The sequence below is a fragment of the Leptopilina boulardi genome, unplaced genomic scaffold (genome assembly GCF_019393585.1).
Source record: "Leptopilina boulardi isolate dan_hultmark-lab unplaced genomic scaffold, ZJU_Lbou_2.1 LbouV2_368, whole genome shotgun sequence".
NCBI lineage: Eukaryota > Metazoa > Arthropoda > Insecta > Hymenoptera > Figitidae > Leptopilina > Leptopilina boulardi.
In genome coordinates, this window is record NW_026137938.1 from 2,238,541 (window position 1) to 2,254,645 (window position 16,105).

Consider the following 16,105-nt stretch of genomic DNA (forward strand, 5'->3'; position numbering starts at 1 on the left):
CTGTTAAATTTCTTTTTTTTTTTATATAAAATTATGCAATTCGAAATTTTATCGTCGAGAGCATTCGAAGCATATTAATAATTATTTCTTTATATTTTATTTATAATTCAATAACTTCAGAAGTGAAATTTCGTAGTGAATTAAATTTCAATTCAGAGTTATTTTAATAATTTATAATGTATATTAATATATATTATTGAAATATTTCCCTGCCGTAAAGCTAAAAAAAGGCAAAATATTCGAGGCACTAAATGTGTAAATTTTTAGCTATAAATATTTTTCATTTAAATAAAATATTTCCTATTTTGATTTTTATGGCTTTTTATACATTTTTTTTTTATGCAGCAGCAGTAACAACAATAACAACAATAATTATAGTTTAGTCACATTGGTACATGTATGCATTTTTCATAACAATAATGCAAAAAAAAAAAACAACACCTGTCGTAGTTTAATTAAATTTTTTACATCTATTTCTTAAATTAATAAAATTATTACAAAATTTCAAAAAAAATTATTCACAAACTTTTGTCAGTATTAATTTTTTTTATTTTTCTAATCTTTTGTAAATTAAATTATAAATATATACTTAATAATCAAAATAATAATTAATTATAATGAAAAAATATTCGTTGAAATACTATTTTATTTTAATTTGAAATTAATTTAATTGAAACTACGACTTTTTTTTCTGGTGTAATAATTTAATAGGCTCTATCTTTGGTCCCTGAACCGGCAAAATTGTACGTAATCTTTAGTGGTTTAGATTAATCGCATTTTAATTTTCTGCCACGAGTTATTTTAGAAAATTTAAAATTTAAAAATAAAACAATTTTTTTTTTTCAAGACTTTTATGCAATCTAATGCGTATTTATATAAAAAATAGTCTCGAGATATCAATATAGAAAAAATACTTTTAATTTTGCATTAAATTTTAGATTGCCAAAAAAAAGTCTTTCTTTTTTACATTTCTAAATATTGAATTGAGAGAAAATATTTTTTTTTATATTTTATATATTGCAAATAACTCGAGGCAATTGAGTATACATAAATTATTTTTTTCATTATCCTTCAATCGCAAAAATAAAATTCACCTTTACAATATCGTTTATTTAAAAAAATTTTTTTTTTCATAACTTCTTGTAATTAATACAATAATAATTTTAATATACAAGAAAAAAATATTGTAGAAAATTTCTTTTTTTTTTTGTTCTTTTTAAATATATGTAAAGGTTCAGGGAATTTTATTTTGTTTATTGAGGCTTATTATTGTAAAAATAATTCGCTGATAATTTTGTATAAAATATAATTAAAAGCTTAAATATTTGCAAATAATTTCTGTGAATATGTAAATATTAATGTGCTTTACAGTTTAATGTACAAAAATTCTCACAAGAAAAACATAAAACATGTTATTCCTGTGAAAATGATTTTTGAATCTACTCGTTGTTGAAAAAAAAAACAATTAGTCATTAGTTTTCCATTATAAAAATAGGAAAAAGAAATTATATACAAAAAAATTTTCATTATTTTAAATCTTAGTCTTAAAAATTTATTTTGTCGTCGAGTGCTTGTGCTTATTATAATTTATCTTGAGAGTCTGCTAGTAGAAAAAAAGTGTGCTGACATCTTAAAATTAAATACAAGAATTTGCAGTGTTTTTTTTTTGTTTGTTTTTAATAAATAATTTAATTAATTTTAGAAATAGTCGTTTTTTTCCAAGGCCAAGTAAACCACAGTATTGACAATATTGTCCACAAGCAAACTTTTATATTTAATATACAATTTTTAATATTTATTATTAAAAATATTAATCTATAAAAAAAAACCCCCCCCGAAAATCGCTCTTACATTTATTATTGTTTATATTTCTGCGCGTAGGTAAATATTTATAAACTTGTAAAATTCAAAAAAGCCCATTCACATCGCACATCATTTATTCGCTTTCAACGTGCAAAAAAAAAATATATATATCACGTATTTTTTCATTTGAGAAAAAAACAAAATTTTACCATTCTTTTTTTTTTATACAAAAATTATATTTTTTAAATTTGATATTTAAAAAAAACAATTTAAAAATGATTATGGAAATTAAAAATAATAAAGAATAACCAAAATAATTTTCTTACTTCTTCTCATAGTCAGTTTTTTTTTTGTGTGTGTGTCTTTTTTGTTGCGGTGCTTTAAATATTTATATATAATATTTTTTCTAAACATGTAAAAGTCGAGATAAAAAATATGATTAATTTACCTTTTTTTTTTGTTTTTTGTTATTCTCACGAACGCTTTTGCGCCCATTTCATATCGTCAGCTCTTGGTTTACAGCCTATTGTTTTTTCGATTATTATCTCGAGTGTGCACCAAAATTGTAGTTTTTCCAATGGCCAATTTAACCAGCCGGTGGTGATGCAAAAATATGTTTCATGTGGTGCCACATGATGTACACGATGATGTCTTCTTGGTAAAATGACACGATGTTCCTGTAGCCAAACGACCCATCCAGGAAGTCCAAAATAAGTGTGTGACCATTTATGTATCTAGTTTAAAATTAATTTCATTTTCTATAAACTTTTATTTAAATCAATGAAAAATTGAATTTACTATTATTAACAAATTAATATTAAAATTATATTAATTAATTTTGTTATGAAAAGAAATTTAAAGAAATTTTATACCTGATTTGTCATTGCGACAAAAATGGCAAGTTGAAACCAATAACATGTCCAGACAAATCGCATCTGGATTTCCGATTCCGAGAGGGTGAGAAAATCCCATGTCATTTTACATAAAAATGGTATCGTGACCATAAAATTGTCACCATTTGTTTCTATAAAATCGTGTCTAGTTATACTTGTGGGATCAATATGATGTTCCCGAAAAGGTCTTATAAAATTCTGGAAACGAATAAAAAGAAAAGGAAAATTTAGTTGTCATTTTAATTCGATTTTAAATAATTAATACAAAATTCATTCAATTAAGATGTAAATTAAATTTTAATTATCTAATTACAGGCCTCGGATCGTTTTTAAAGCACAAAAAAAGTCGATTAAAATTAAAATAATCCGAAAAAGTTATATAATTCGAAACCTGTAATTAAAATTTTTTTGAATAATTTAATTTGAAATAAAAAATTTCGTTTTAATTTGATTTTTTATGAAATATTATTGATTATTAATTTTTTAATAGGGGGCAATGAATTTGTAAAAATAATTTACATACTTTTCCTAAAATTGGTAATTCGACAGAGCCCCATGTGTCAGCTGCCCAATGAACAAAACCAGAGGCAAAATCAGCAGTAACGACACCGCATAATGCTGCTATGGCAATTGAACTTAAATTTTCCAATCTTATTCGTACGAGAATAAAAAATGAATTGACAGCCATTAATGTTATACAAATTCCAAGACATATGCATTCTTGTGTTCTTTTACCTGAAAATAATAAATAATAAAATATAGTTACTTTACAAGAATTAAAAAATTTATTTAAAATATAATTAATTAACAGTATAAAAATACTTAAAAACAAAAATTTTCTACATAAGTACTATGTAAAAATAATGCAAAATTAAAATACAATGCCGTTATTAAAAAGTTATTGCGCGAATAATATCTATTTTTATTTATAATTTTTTTCATCATAAAAAATATATATTATATAAAAACATGGAAATTTCCATATATATATATAAATTTTTATTTCAGAAAGTGAATTCACAGAAAGCTTTGTAAAATTATACATGATTATTATTTCGCACGCAAACTTATAATACTTTTGGTCTCTTGAGTAATTTAACAAAGTAGACAAAGAAAAAGTTCATGTTTATCTAATAACTTATTGACTCGAATATTCTACACACATATAATAATAAGTTTTCACGTATATCGATTAATCAATAAATTATATACCAGAATTTTTTATTTGGTCAACGAAAAAATAAAAAAATGTAGAAACTTTTTACAATAACATAAACATAATAAATATAGGGAAAAATTTATTTTCAAATTTAAATTAAAATTCTATTAATTATTAATTTTAATGAAAAATTAAGAATAAAAAGAAAATGAAATTAAAAGAACTTTATGAAAACGTGGTTTCTTTTTTTTTTTTTTTTGTTTACATTTATTGATAAATCTATCGTTAATTTGCATGACCTCGAGAAAAATATTCTTCACAGAAAAAGAACTGAACGTAGTTAAGTTTACTTAACCCACTAACGCCCACATTTTCATGTTGCAATTTTTCACGTTTACAAATATTTTTAATTTTTTCATCTAATTCAATAAATGAAAAATTAAATTTACAAATTTATTTTTGATAAATAAAATAACGTATTGAAAATTCTTAATTATAAGAAAAAAAAAGGAAACTCACCTGTACTGTACAAATTTGCTAATTCCTGAGCTCCTCTATGACTAGGTCCCCATCTGGGTGTTATCATATCATCTTGATCCTCAATTGAATTGGTAATAACCGAATTGGCATTCGGATCATCTTCGAGCATTGAATTTTCATAAATTTGCCTTTCTGTTTTCACCGGTGCAAGAAAAGTCGTTGCCATAGAACATGCGGTAGATGCCGCTTGTTCTAAATGTGGAACAGCAGAAGCCTCCATAATGACGAAAAAAAAAAGGAAAATCGAAAAATTTCTCTCTAAATTAATACGTTTTCGTATTATTAATTTTTTTTTTGTTTTCCTCTTACAGAAAAAAAACAAGAATTGTCTCAACGAAATTGAATTCGTTATAACAGACAAAAAAAAAAAATTCAAGGAAAGAAAAATTTCTTTCAATCACTCAATATTATTTAAGTGATTTTTTTTCTTATTACGACATTGAGTCCAAGTCGATTGTTTTTGAATTGTCGCCATACGAATTGATGGAGGCAACACGAAAAAAAAAAAACCAAATTTCCCTTCTGAGACTTTTTTGAACTAGAGCACAAATCTAATTTTCCTCTTGAGAATACTACTCGACGTTGAATTATTCCAAAAATGTAGGGGTCTCGTTTTTTGCATAATATTACGACCCTTCATAAATGCCTTCATTTGGCGAAGCGATGATTTCATTCTGAGATTTTTTCCCACAATTTAATATTTTCTTTAATGAAAATAATCATATGTAACGATTTTCAATGTCATTCGACGAAAAATTCAAAAGAAGATTTCAATAAATTTGAAATATTATTTCCACCTCGATATTCATCTCATTCGATGGTCCCATTCGGAAGTACTGTAAAAAAATTGAAATCATTAATTTAATTAAAGAAGCAAAAAGGAAAAAAAGACTTAATTTGCTTATTATTAAATATTTATTTTAAAATAATAATATTATATAACAATAAAAAAATATATATATATTAATTATACAACTAAAACCTTGAATTGTTACCTACTACAAAAAAAAGTCATTAAAATAGTTTAATTTTAATTACAAAACAAAAAAAAAATAATTTGAACATTAAAAAACAATTATTATATCACAATTATCGCTATTATCGTTTGAATATTATTACATTCTTTCATAAAATATCACTATCAACAATCATTCATTGTTCTTTTTCTCAAGGGGACAAATTCAATCGAGGTCAATAACTCATAAATTATTTTTTTTTTTTCATTTTACGTGACAAAAGAGATTTGTCGAATAACATGACAAAAAATTAATTCATAACTTTTTTTTTTCTTCAATCAAAAATACAAATTGCCTGTTACAAAAATTGAATGACTTTTTCAAATCGTTAACAATTTTCTTTTATTTATAAACTATTTATTTCCCTCCAATTTCTTTTCTTTCTTTCAATAAAAATAAAAAAAAAAAAAAAAAAAAAAAAAAAAAAATTACAAAATAAAGTGAAGAAACGTTAAATAATATAAAAACATAAATCCATGTAATAATAATTATTGTGAGAACGTCATATAGTCGGTATAAGAATGACGAATTAAAATCGATGACTGCATTTGAGGCGTAGTCGCTAACTGACGCGATAAGTATAAACTAAAACGCGCTTTATGATTCCATATTACGATCGTTATAAGAACACCTGTTCATCACTAAAGGACAATCGAATTTTCTTTATAAACTTTATCATCATAATTGACAAAATCGTTTTTTTTTCCCCCTTTTTCTCTAATTCTTTATTTTTCCGAAAAATTTATCACCAATTATTATCGAAAACAAAAAATTTATAGATGTACATTAATATTTAATAAACAAATTAATTTTTCATTATTATTTATTATTAATTTCATTTTTTGTGATAATAACAATTTTCTAAAATATTAAAAAGCAAAAAAAAAAAAAAAAAAGAAGGTACGGATTAATATTTAATTGAACGATAAGGTAATTTAATTAATATTTAATTTGAATGAATAACTTTTTGTCTCTAATTTAATCAATATAAAAGCTATTAAGGGAAAAATATAATTAGAAAGTTTCATATAAGGGCTTTTAGATACATGTACCCTTTTTGCCGTCAACATAATATGCCAAGGTCAAATTTACATTTCACATATATTGATAATCCCAACTGATAAGGTATTTCAAGTTATATTACAAATATTTGTAGATCAAAATTTAATTTATAAAAAATTTGCTTCTCGTAATGAGGAAAATTTAAACTTTTTTTTTTTTATCTTAATGACGATAATATAAAATGTCATAATAATAAATAATAATATTCTAATTAAATTCATTAAAAACAAATTTTTTATATTCAACCGAATTTTCTTTAGAATTTACAATATTTAATCGAATTTTTATTATTTAATTAAAATAATTTTCATTTCTTGGAATTTTTGTCAAATACAAGTTTTATTTAGCCAAATTTTCATTTAGTATAATTATCAATTTTAACCGAATTTTTATTAAATACAATTTTTATTTAGCATAATTTTCATTTGTTCAAATTTTTATCAAATACAATTTTTTGTTAGCAAAATTTTCATTTATCCGAATTTTTATTAAATACAATTTTGTACTTAGCCAAATTAATTAAACACTGAATTTGTCAAGACAAAAAAAAATTTATTATTAATAATTTCAGTATTAAAAAGTAAAAAATTAATCGCAATTATCAAGAAAATTATTCTATTGAATAAATTCAAAAATTTTGCCCTTTCAACAAAAAAAATTCGACTAAATATAAATATAATGTGAAATCAAAATTCCCAATTTATTCTACATAAAAATTCCCTTAAATCATAATTCAGTGACAAAAAATATATCCTAATTGAAAATTCAAATAGATAAAAATTTTTATTCATATATGAAAATTCTTTATTTAAGACAAAATTTTATTTGACTAAATATATTCTGTTAGAGAAAAATTCAGATTTACAAAAAAATAGAAAACTCAATTGAAAATACAAAAATGTTTAATGCAAAAAGAAAAAAAAAAATTTAACTTGAAAAACTCTTGTAAAAACTTTTTGTTTTATAAACAATTTTTAGATGAAACTTCGCTGAAATAAAAGTTTCATTATTTATTTTTTAAAAAATAAAACTGAGTTAAATATCGAATTATTTTGCAAAAAACAAAAAAAGGGGATGAAATTATTGCTTAAAATGATACAATAAGAGAAAATTATTTAGTGAGTACATTGACACAGTGAGAAGCAAAAAAAGAAAAAAAAATAATAATAAAACAAGTTCTGATACCAACCATGTGATAAAATTATCAATCCCTTTTGATTTATAAGGATACTTTTCATAAAAAATATATTTCATGTTTGTATATATATATATGTATATATAAATATAAGTGTGCAGTGAGGTGAGACCAGAATTCAATGAAGCAAAGACAAGAATATCTGATTGAGGCGATGACGCGTGTTACGAGACGACTGACTCAAGAAACAGAAACACCGCGATCCACATACAATTACTGCGACTATGTTTATATATATATATATACATATATATTGTGGAACTGTAGCACTTCTTAAGCTGTATATAATATAAAGGCACACATTGTTTCATATAGTTACACAACGAAAATAAAATTATAATAATAAAAAAAAATAAAATAAAATAATTAATGAAATTTGACAAATTTTTAAAAATAATTCCAAATTCCAATTTGGCATGACTTATTTTTCATTTAGATTGAAAATAAAAATTTTCCTTCTTTTTCCTGTGAAAGAATTTTTTCTTAAAAAAAAAAAAGGAAAGAGCAGAAAATTTTGTTTGGATAAAAAATGGAAATTTTTCTATCAGGATTAATTGACTGTAATTATTATGAAAATAAAGGAATACGAAGAAATAGAGGGAGAAAGTGAGTCAGTGAATGATTGAGGGTGGGTGGGAAACTCCAAGGGAGAAAAGAGAGAGGGAGAGAGAAAGATTGAGAAAAATTGTTATTAAATAACAATTGTTAGTTGATACTTCGAAAGAATTGTATCATATATTATGTATACATATATATATATATATGTATGTATACCAAGAAAGTGTAGGTGTGGGGGCGAGAAATTGTCTCTCACACGTCGCGAACAAGAAACGAAGTTGAATAAGCAACTGAGAAGTAAGGAGAAAGAGTATCGTGGTCACATCGTGAATCGTGACCGTGGAACTAGTAAAAGAGGCGCTAGCCTCGCCTATTCGCCTTCTATTTACAAATCGAGTTTTATACGAAAAATACACCGTCACAAATTTCCTAAAAAAAAGAAAAAAAATGCCAAAATTTATACTCCAAATTACAAAAAAAAATGTTTAGAAATAAAAATCAATATTTATATATATATATATTTATACTACATAAAAATAAAATTAAGTTTTATTTCAAAAATTTGCAAAAAACTTTCACAGAGGGAAAAAAAAGATTCAATTATCTGATAAAGATCAAACGTCTCATTTCATTTGTGTCAAGATAAAAGAATTTTTCTCAAATAATTGTCGAGAAGCAAAAAAGAAAATATACATATATTTAAAAACGCTTTTTAAAATAAATTACTTTTTTCATTCAAAAAAAAAAAAAAAAAAAATTTTTATTAAATTTTTATTTTGTAAAATTATATTTTTCTAATTTAAATTAAGTATAATTTTATTATTTGCCAAATTAAAAATAAGAAAAATCTTATTATGAAATGTAAATAAATTGACGAGAAAAAACAAAATAATTTAATAAATAAAATATATTTTAGCGACATCAAAATTATATATCTGGAATGTGAATACAATTTATATTAATATAATAAAATGAAATAAAATAGAAACTATAAACCATGTAAAATTACCGTGAACAAAGTGGTTATAATGTTTTAAATTGAGAACATCCTGTGAGAGTAAATTCTATTTTTTAAAATCTATTAACACATTAATCGTCAATAGACGCGGTGATTATTTTCATTCTTCTTCTTATTCTTCAAATATTAAAAAGATTTTTTTTTCTAGTTTTAATAGAAAAAGAAACTTACAAAAATTTATCTCAAATATAAAAAAAAAATTATATTTTTTTTTAAATAACAAAATAAAAATAAACTTACGTTTAATTTTTGTTTTTTCCATTTTTGTTTTGTTTTTGAGGTTATGTTTCTATATTATTTTTATAATATATGCGATTATTATCAAACTATAATTGTTTTTATGGCGGTTTTATTGTATACACAATGTTTATATAACAAATTTCCTTTCTATTATTGTATTTGTCTTTATAAAAAGCCATTAATATAAATAATAATAAATTCATTTTCACAATAAATCACTTTGCACGCGTTTTTGACTTTAACCATGTGAAGTGAGCCCTGAGCCGATTAAAAATAATTGGCGGCAAAATTCACAACTACCAATGTTTTATTTGAAAAAATTCTCATAATTAATTTTATTTAATTAACGAAATTATAATTCTTTTTAGATAAAATCGAAAAAATTTTTATGAAAATAAAAATTAATTTCAACAGTAATTTATATAAAATGTATTTTATTTCGTAATTGCAGACACGATATTAAAAAAAAAAGTAGAGCATTTAAAATACAAATTAACATTTAATTACATTTTATAAAATTTATTTTTCTATTTTTAACGTTTAAAAAAATATTCTGTCACAGTATTTATTTCTATGTCCTAACATAAAAAAAAGGAAATTATTTTTACAAAATCATAATTATATCACACTATAAAGACAAAGGAATAATAAACTATTTATGGCGATATACATATAATACATATATAATAAATGCAAAAAATGTTTTGAATAAAAATAAAAAAAAAAAATTATGAAATCGTTATTGTTTTTTTTCCTTCAATCAATCAGAAAAATGATTTTTATTAGCGGCTTTTCTTTTTTGTTGTTCACGTAAATAAGAAGAAATTGGCTGACGTGCATTTCGCGCCAACATTCTTTGTTTAAACCATTTCATTCCCAATGATGTTTGTGTTTTTGGTTTCTTTTCTTTTTGTAAATTAACAATTTCAAAATCAGTTGTACTACCAAATGTACTAACAGAAGCTAAATTTTTATTTCTTAAAGAATTTAATTGACGAATTCGTGCTGGTGAATCGGAATTTTCTTTTTTCAATATTTTTTGCCTCTTTTGTGGCCTTGCAATTTCATCAAGTTCTTGAATTACTTCATCAGGTAGACGTTTCATTTTTTCTAATTTTATTTTTTTACTATTCTCCTCATTCTTTTTATTTTTCTTTCTTTTTTTATCACCATCCTTATTTTTAATACCCTGTTTTATACTTTCGGCCCTTTTTTTCAAATCATTTGAAGCACGTTCTAAAGCTTCGGCAAAACTGAGACTTTGTGGCGATTCATCATTATCATTATTTTCATCATTATCGTCATCATCGGATAATTCATAATGAGTTGATGATGCAACTGGAGTTTTTGACGCTGTTGATTTTAATTCACGTTTATTTTTTTTCTTACGTTTTAATTCAATTATCGATTTTTCATGATTTGAAGATTCACATTTTTCTTCTTCGTCAGTTAAAGATCGACTTTTTGATAAAACAGGACTAGCCAATGGTAATTTGTTTTTCATTAAATTGTCTTCAATTTCATTCACAGATTTTAGAATTTTTTCTGTTTCATTTTCTTCAATTTCTTCTTTTTCAATTTCATCCTTCTTTTCGTTATCTTTTACTTTCTTCTGCATTTTTGATTTATATAATTGAAGAGATGATTTTAAATTGCATTCAAAGACAGATTCATCGCTTTCGTCAATTTCTTCATTATTATCATCATCTTCTTGATCAATTTCCTGTTCTTCTTCATCATCATCGATTATTGCTGTTTTCTCAATCTCTTTTTCTTTATCACTTTCTTCGCATTCTGTTTCGGAATCTTTTTCTTCCCCCTTTTCTTCTTCTTCTTCTTCTTCTTCTTCTACATCGTCATCGTCAATGAAATCGGCTAAATCCGAACCATTGTCTTCCGAATCTGAATGCTCTGATTCTGAACCTCGACAATCGTCGCCAGGAACATCATCATCGGAATAATGTAAAATATCTTTACCACTGAGATTATATTCACGAGCGATATCCGAATCAATACTCCTTGATGCATCTTCACCGGTTTCCTGTTATTTAGAAAAATGTATTAAAAAAAAACTTTACAAAATCAAAAAAAAAATACTGTTTTATAGAAAAAAAATTGTTTTATTACAATTTTATTTAAAAAATAAGATCAATTTTTAAATTCAAAAAAAATTGAAAATAAAGTGATTATTTTTGTTCTCTTTAGTAAATACGTAAAAAAAATATATTACATTATAAATAAAATTACTAAAAAGAAAAAAATTATATTTTTTTTAGTAAATTTTCTTACCTCACTTTCGCTAGTTTGACTGAACATAAAAGTGGGAATCCTCGAGACAGAATCCTCGGAATCTTCATCTAATAACTTGTGTAGATTTAATTTTTTGTCGTTTTCCACTTTATTTTTCAATTTATCGAATTTCGAATTTTTCGGCGTTGGAGTTTTAGTGTTGCTTTGTGTTTTTCGTAATTTTTTGATACTCTCAATTTGTTCTCGATTTGTGGATTCTTCCTCTTCTTTTTCTTCTTCTTCTTCCGATGATGAATTTCCTATATTTTCAATTTTATTTTTCAATTTATCGAATTTCGAATTTTTTGGCGTTGGAGTTTTACTGATGCTTCGAGTTTTTCGTAATTTTTTAACACTTTCAATTTGCTCTCGATTTATCGATTCCTCTTCCTCTTCTTCTTCTTCTTCTTCTTCTGATGAATTTCCTACATTTTCTTTTTTATTTTTCAATTTATCGAATTTCGAATTCTTCGGCGTTGGAGTTTTACTTTTGCTTCGAGTTGTTCGCGATTTTTTGACACTCTCAATTTGCTCTTCTTCTTCTGATGAATTGTCAACTTTGTTTTCAAATTTATCGAATTTGGAATTTTTCGGCGTTGGAGTTTTACTTTTGCTTCGAGTTGTTCGCGATTTTTTAACACTCTCAATTTGCTCTTCTTCTTCTGATGAATTGTCAACTTTGTTTTCAAATTTATCGAATTTGGAATTCTTCGGCGTTGGAGTTTTACTTTTGCTTCGAGTTGTTCGCGATTTTTTAACACTCTGAATTTGCTCTTGATTTATCGATTTCTCATTTTCTTCTTCTTCTTCTTCTTCCTCTGACGATGAGTTTGTTATATTTTTCATTTTATTCAAATTATTTCCTGATGATAAAATTTCAATGTTATTTATTTTTGATTTATTTGACATTTCTATAGTATCAGAATCTTCAGAATTAGTTTCGTTATTATTTTTTGATTTATTTAAGCTCATTCTATCGAGAGATTTAATACTTCGTGTTGCTGTTGTTTTATTATTTGACACAATTTCTTCGAAACTAAACGATTTTGATTTATCGTGATTTTTGCGCAATAATTTAAAATTTATTTCATCATTCTCAGAATTGAATTTGTTTTGTTTTTTAGAATTGGAATTTTCTTCTTCTTCATTTTCAGAATTGAGAATATCTTCTTCTTCTTTTTCGAAAGACTTTGAAATTTGACTTTTATTTGATGTTGTTTTGGTTTTACTTTCCTCTGACAATGAATCATATTCATATGTTGTTAATTCGAAATCATCTCTGGAACTATCATCACTTTCACTCTCAACTCTCTTTCGTTTTCTATTTATTATCTCATTTGATTGTAATTCTAAATTTTCAACAATTTCATTTGTTTTCAATTCAAAATCTTCGGAAATCTCGTTTGATTTCAATTCAAAATCTTCGGAAAATTCATTTGAATTTGATTCTAAATTTTCGGTTGATTTCAGTTTTAAATTTTCGTTTGACATTGAATTGCGACATTTCTTTTCTTTAAGTTTATCATTGATAAATACAGATTTAGGTTCTTTATTTTCTAAACTGTAACGTGATTTTGAAATCAAATGTTTTTCACTTCCAATTTCAATCATACTTTTTCGTGGTTTAAAATCACGATTTATTCTCTCTGGAACGATAATTTTTTCAACATTGTCAGACGAATTATTTGGAATATTTGCAATTGACGTGTCAACTTCCATTGGTTCAAAGTATCTTTCTTCGTCATCATTATTTTTATCTAATTCCTCCGTATATTGTTTCTTGAAATTATTCGATTTATTCAAAAGCTGAGGATAAGGAGTATCTTTTCTTTTATGAATCCCCTTTTCCGGTGTTTCCATTTCATTTATTAAAGTTGTTTCCTCCTTCTTTTTCCTCATAATTTTAGGAGTATCTTTTTTTTTACTTCTTTTATCGGGTGTCTCTGTATTGTCAACAGTTTCCAATTCATTAATTAATGTTTCCTTTTTTTTCCTCTGAGGTGTATCCTTTTTTTTATTTCTTTTTTCCGGTGTTACTTTATTTTCAAGAGTTTCATCATTTAAAGATACTTCCTCTTGTTTCGTTTTAAATTCGTTTTTCACTTCAATTAAACTATCATCACAATTACTATAATTTAATTTATTCGACAATAAACGTTTCATTAGATCTTTTTCCAACGTTTTAAATTTCTCCTTTTTTTTCATCACAGATTTAACGCCGACAATTTCGTCGACAATAATTATCGAATCATCTGTTTAAGGCAAAAAAAAAAGAAAATTAATTTATGGAAAATTTTATATGAATATAAAAGTAATTTACCATTTTCAGTTTCTTCCTCTGTTTCTTCTTCCAAGGAAGATTCAATGGGAACTGACTTTAAATGTTTACGATTCTTTGGAGATGGTTTTTTAATTTTAATAACGGGAACATCTTCAGTAAATGAAGTTGCTCTTGTTCTACGTGTGACACGTGCCGGTGTCACTGGTTCTTCTGATTCTGATTTTTTGTTCCTCCTTTAAAAGAAAATATTTCAATAATAATATTTCTAATTCAACAATGTTCGATAATTTTAAATTGTAATAAATTTAAATTAATAAATAATTGAATTATTATTCAATGAAACAATAAATTAATTAATTTCCTTCTATATATTTAATAAAATAATATTAAACAAAATTTTCAATATGAATTTAAAATAATATAAATTCATTTTCGTAAGTTTTTCAAAATTTATGAAAATTAATTTTATTTTACTATATAACTACAAACCTCGAATATCTCGTTGAACGAGATGAATCCGCACTAGTATCCGCCGAAGAAGTTGTACGCTTTCTGAAACAAAAAAAAAAAAGAAAAGCGAAAATTTTGATTAATTTATTTTTGAAAATAAAAAATTAATACAGAAAATTAAACAATAAGTTAAAACGCAACTATTATCAATACATCAAAGTCAGGTTATAATAATTTTAAAATGAAAAATAATACATACCTTAAAACTCGAGCCGATATTTCAACTTCGTGCTCTGAATTTTCTCGCTCTCTTGGCATTTTTAAAAATGTCTTTTTTTTTTATTATTTAATTATTATATGTATATCAAAAAAATATTATAATATATAAACTTTTATTTAAAAATATAAAATTCAAATCACTATATATTCAAGAGTAAAAACACGTGTTTCTTGAAATTCTAACCTTACTTTTAATTAATTTTTGCCGTTTAAAAATGTCGGAACTGTACGAACATTTACGAAGATTAACGAAATTTTAGTAAAAATTGGCGCAATTTTTTTTATTAGCGGGAGAAATAGCGCGCTTATTTAAAATATAAACAACAAAAGAAAACAGTAAAAAAAATTTTTTTAAATATTAAATTTCTCCATTTGATTTTAAATAAATTTTAAATTATAGTAATTAATAAAAAAAAAAACAACTTGATGAAGTAAAAAACAAATACCTTCGTGGACTAATAAATAATCCACCAATCACAATGTTATGTCAGTCGTTAAACATTGTGTACAAAGCTTTAAAATTATTTTTGACAGTTTTGTTGACATTCACCTAACCTCAAAACTGATTTATCAATAAAGATCGTAAAATTAATAGCCCCGTGAAGTTGGCACACCAAGTTAAAGGAAAACAGGTTTTCTTGTATGGAATCGATTGGTGGTCGTTTGGTGGTGTTTGGTATTCAGGTTTGGAGGTTTGGTGGTCAAAATTGAAAAAATTATACAGATTTCAAGTTTAGAGTGCCATCTTCACGACAGCACTCCAAAAATTAGTATTTTTTGAAAATTCCTTTTGATATCGTTTGGTGGTCGTTTGGTGGTGTTTGGTAGTCAATTTTGGAGATTTGGTGGTCAAAACTATAAAAGATAAATTATTTCTAAAGCTTTTATAAGAGTGCGTGTTTGTGAATGCGCATAGTCTTCTGGCGCGAAAATTCAAATTGTATTTCTAAACTTATTAATTTTTTTCCTAATTTCATTTGTAAATTTATTTAAAAAATAGTATTTCACAAAATTTTGTATGAATTTCATTAAATATAATCATGTAATAATTAAATATAGTAGTAACAATAAAAAATTTTTGAAATAAGTAGTTTTGGACAAAAAATTTTACATGAGCACTTTAAAAATTGAAATATTTTTTAAACATTCTTTTTGATATCGCATGGCGGTGTTTGGTAGCCATTTCACAAGGTTTGGTAGTTCAATTTATAAAAGATAATTATAATTTTAAAAAATTCATCAAGGTGAATAAAGATGAATGCGCACTATGTCATAGTAGGAAAATTAAAATTGTTAATTACGACGATTCCATTACTCTCTTA

At 24.3% G+C, this 16,105-nt stretch overlaps 2 protein-coding genes and 1 long non-coding RNA gene across 5 annotated transcripts in view; all 3 read right to left on the reverse strand.

The window, feature by feature from the left end:
* Positions 1-16,105, reverse strand: part of LOC127287115 (uncharacterized) — a 57,110-nt gene that overhangs the window by 6,715 nt on the left and 34,290 nt on the right. The gene's annotated exons all lie outside the window — the stretch shown is intronic.
* On the reverse strand, positions 527-9,738 carry LOC127287108 (plasmanylethanolamine desaturase). 3 transcript variants are annotated; one of them, XM_051313869.1, is made up of 5 exons: positions 9,485-9,738; positions 4,375-5,231; positions 3,220-3,431; positions 2,676-2,894; positions 527-2,537 (listed from the first exon to the last, which is right to left on the reverse strand). In XM_051313869.1, exons 2-5 carry the CDS (start codon positions 4,613-4,615, stop codon positions 2,277-2,279), a joined length of 933 nt encoding a protein of 310 aa, XP_051169826.1. In that variant the 5' UTR covers positions 4,616-5,231; positions 9,485-9,738; the 3' UTR covers positions 527-2,276. The 3 variants fall into 3 exon arrangements, with proteins under 3 accessions (XP_051169826.1, XP_051169825.1, XP_051169824.1); XM_051313868.1 differs by lacking the exon at positions 9,485-9,738 and adding an exon at positions 8,443-8,575; XM_051313867.1 differs by lacking the exon at positions 9,485-9,738 and adding an exon at positions 7,663-7,905.
* On the reverse strand, positions 9,902-14,991 carry LOC127287095 (myb-like protein X). The gene is made up of 5 exons (XM_051313841.1): positions 14,764-14,991; positions 14,544-14,606; positions 14,094-14,287; positions 11,774-14,025; positions 9,902-11,525 (listed from the first exon to the last, which is right to left on the reverse strand). Exons 1-5 carry the CDS (start codon positions 14,820-14,822, stop codon positions 10,245-10,247), a joined length of 3,849 nt encoding a protein of 1,282 aa, XP_051169798.1. The 5' UTR covers positions 14,823-14,991; the 3' UTR covers positions 9,902-10,244.

Excerpts from the sequence above, each read along its gene's own strand:
- LOC127287108 (XM_051313869.1), bottom strand. The coding sequence starts at position 4,615 with ATGGAGGCTTCTGCTGTTCCACATTTAGAACAAGCGGCATCTACCGCA. Across the intron at positions 2,895-3,219 it reads AATTACCAATTTTAGGAAAA|AATTTTATAAGACCTTTTCG; the intron begins GTATGTAAATTA and ends ATTCGTTTCCAG. Across the intron at positions 2,538-2,675 it reads TTGTCGCAATGACAAATCAG|ATACATAAATGGTCACACAC; the intron begins GTATAAAATTTC and ends ATTTTAAACTAG.
- LOC127287095 (XM_051313841.1), bottom strand. The coding sequence starts at position 14,822 with ATGCCAAGAGAGCGAGAAAATTCAGAGCACGAAGTTGAAATATCGGCT. Across the intron at positions 14,607-14,763 it reads ATATCGGCTCGAGTTTTAAG|AAAGCGTACAACTTCTTCGG; the intron begins GTATGTATTATT and ends TTTTTGTTTCAG. Across the intron at positions 14,288-14,543 it reads CGTTCAACGAGATATTCGAG|GAGGAACAAAAAATCAGAAT; the intron begins GTTTGTAGTTAT and ends TTTCTTTTAAAG.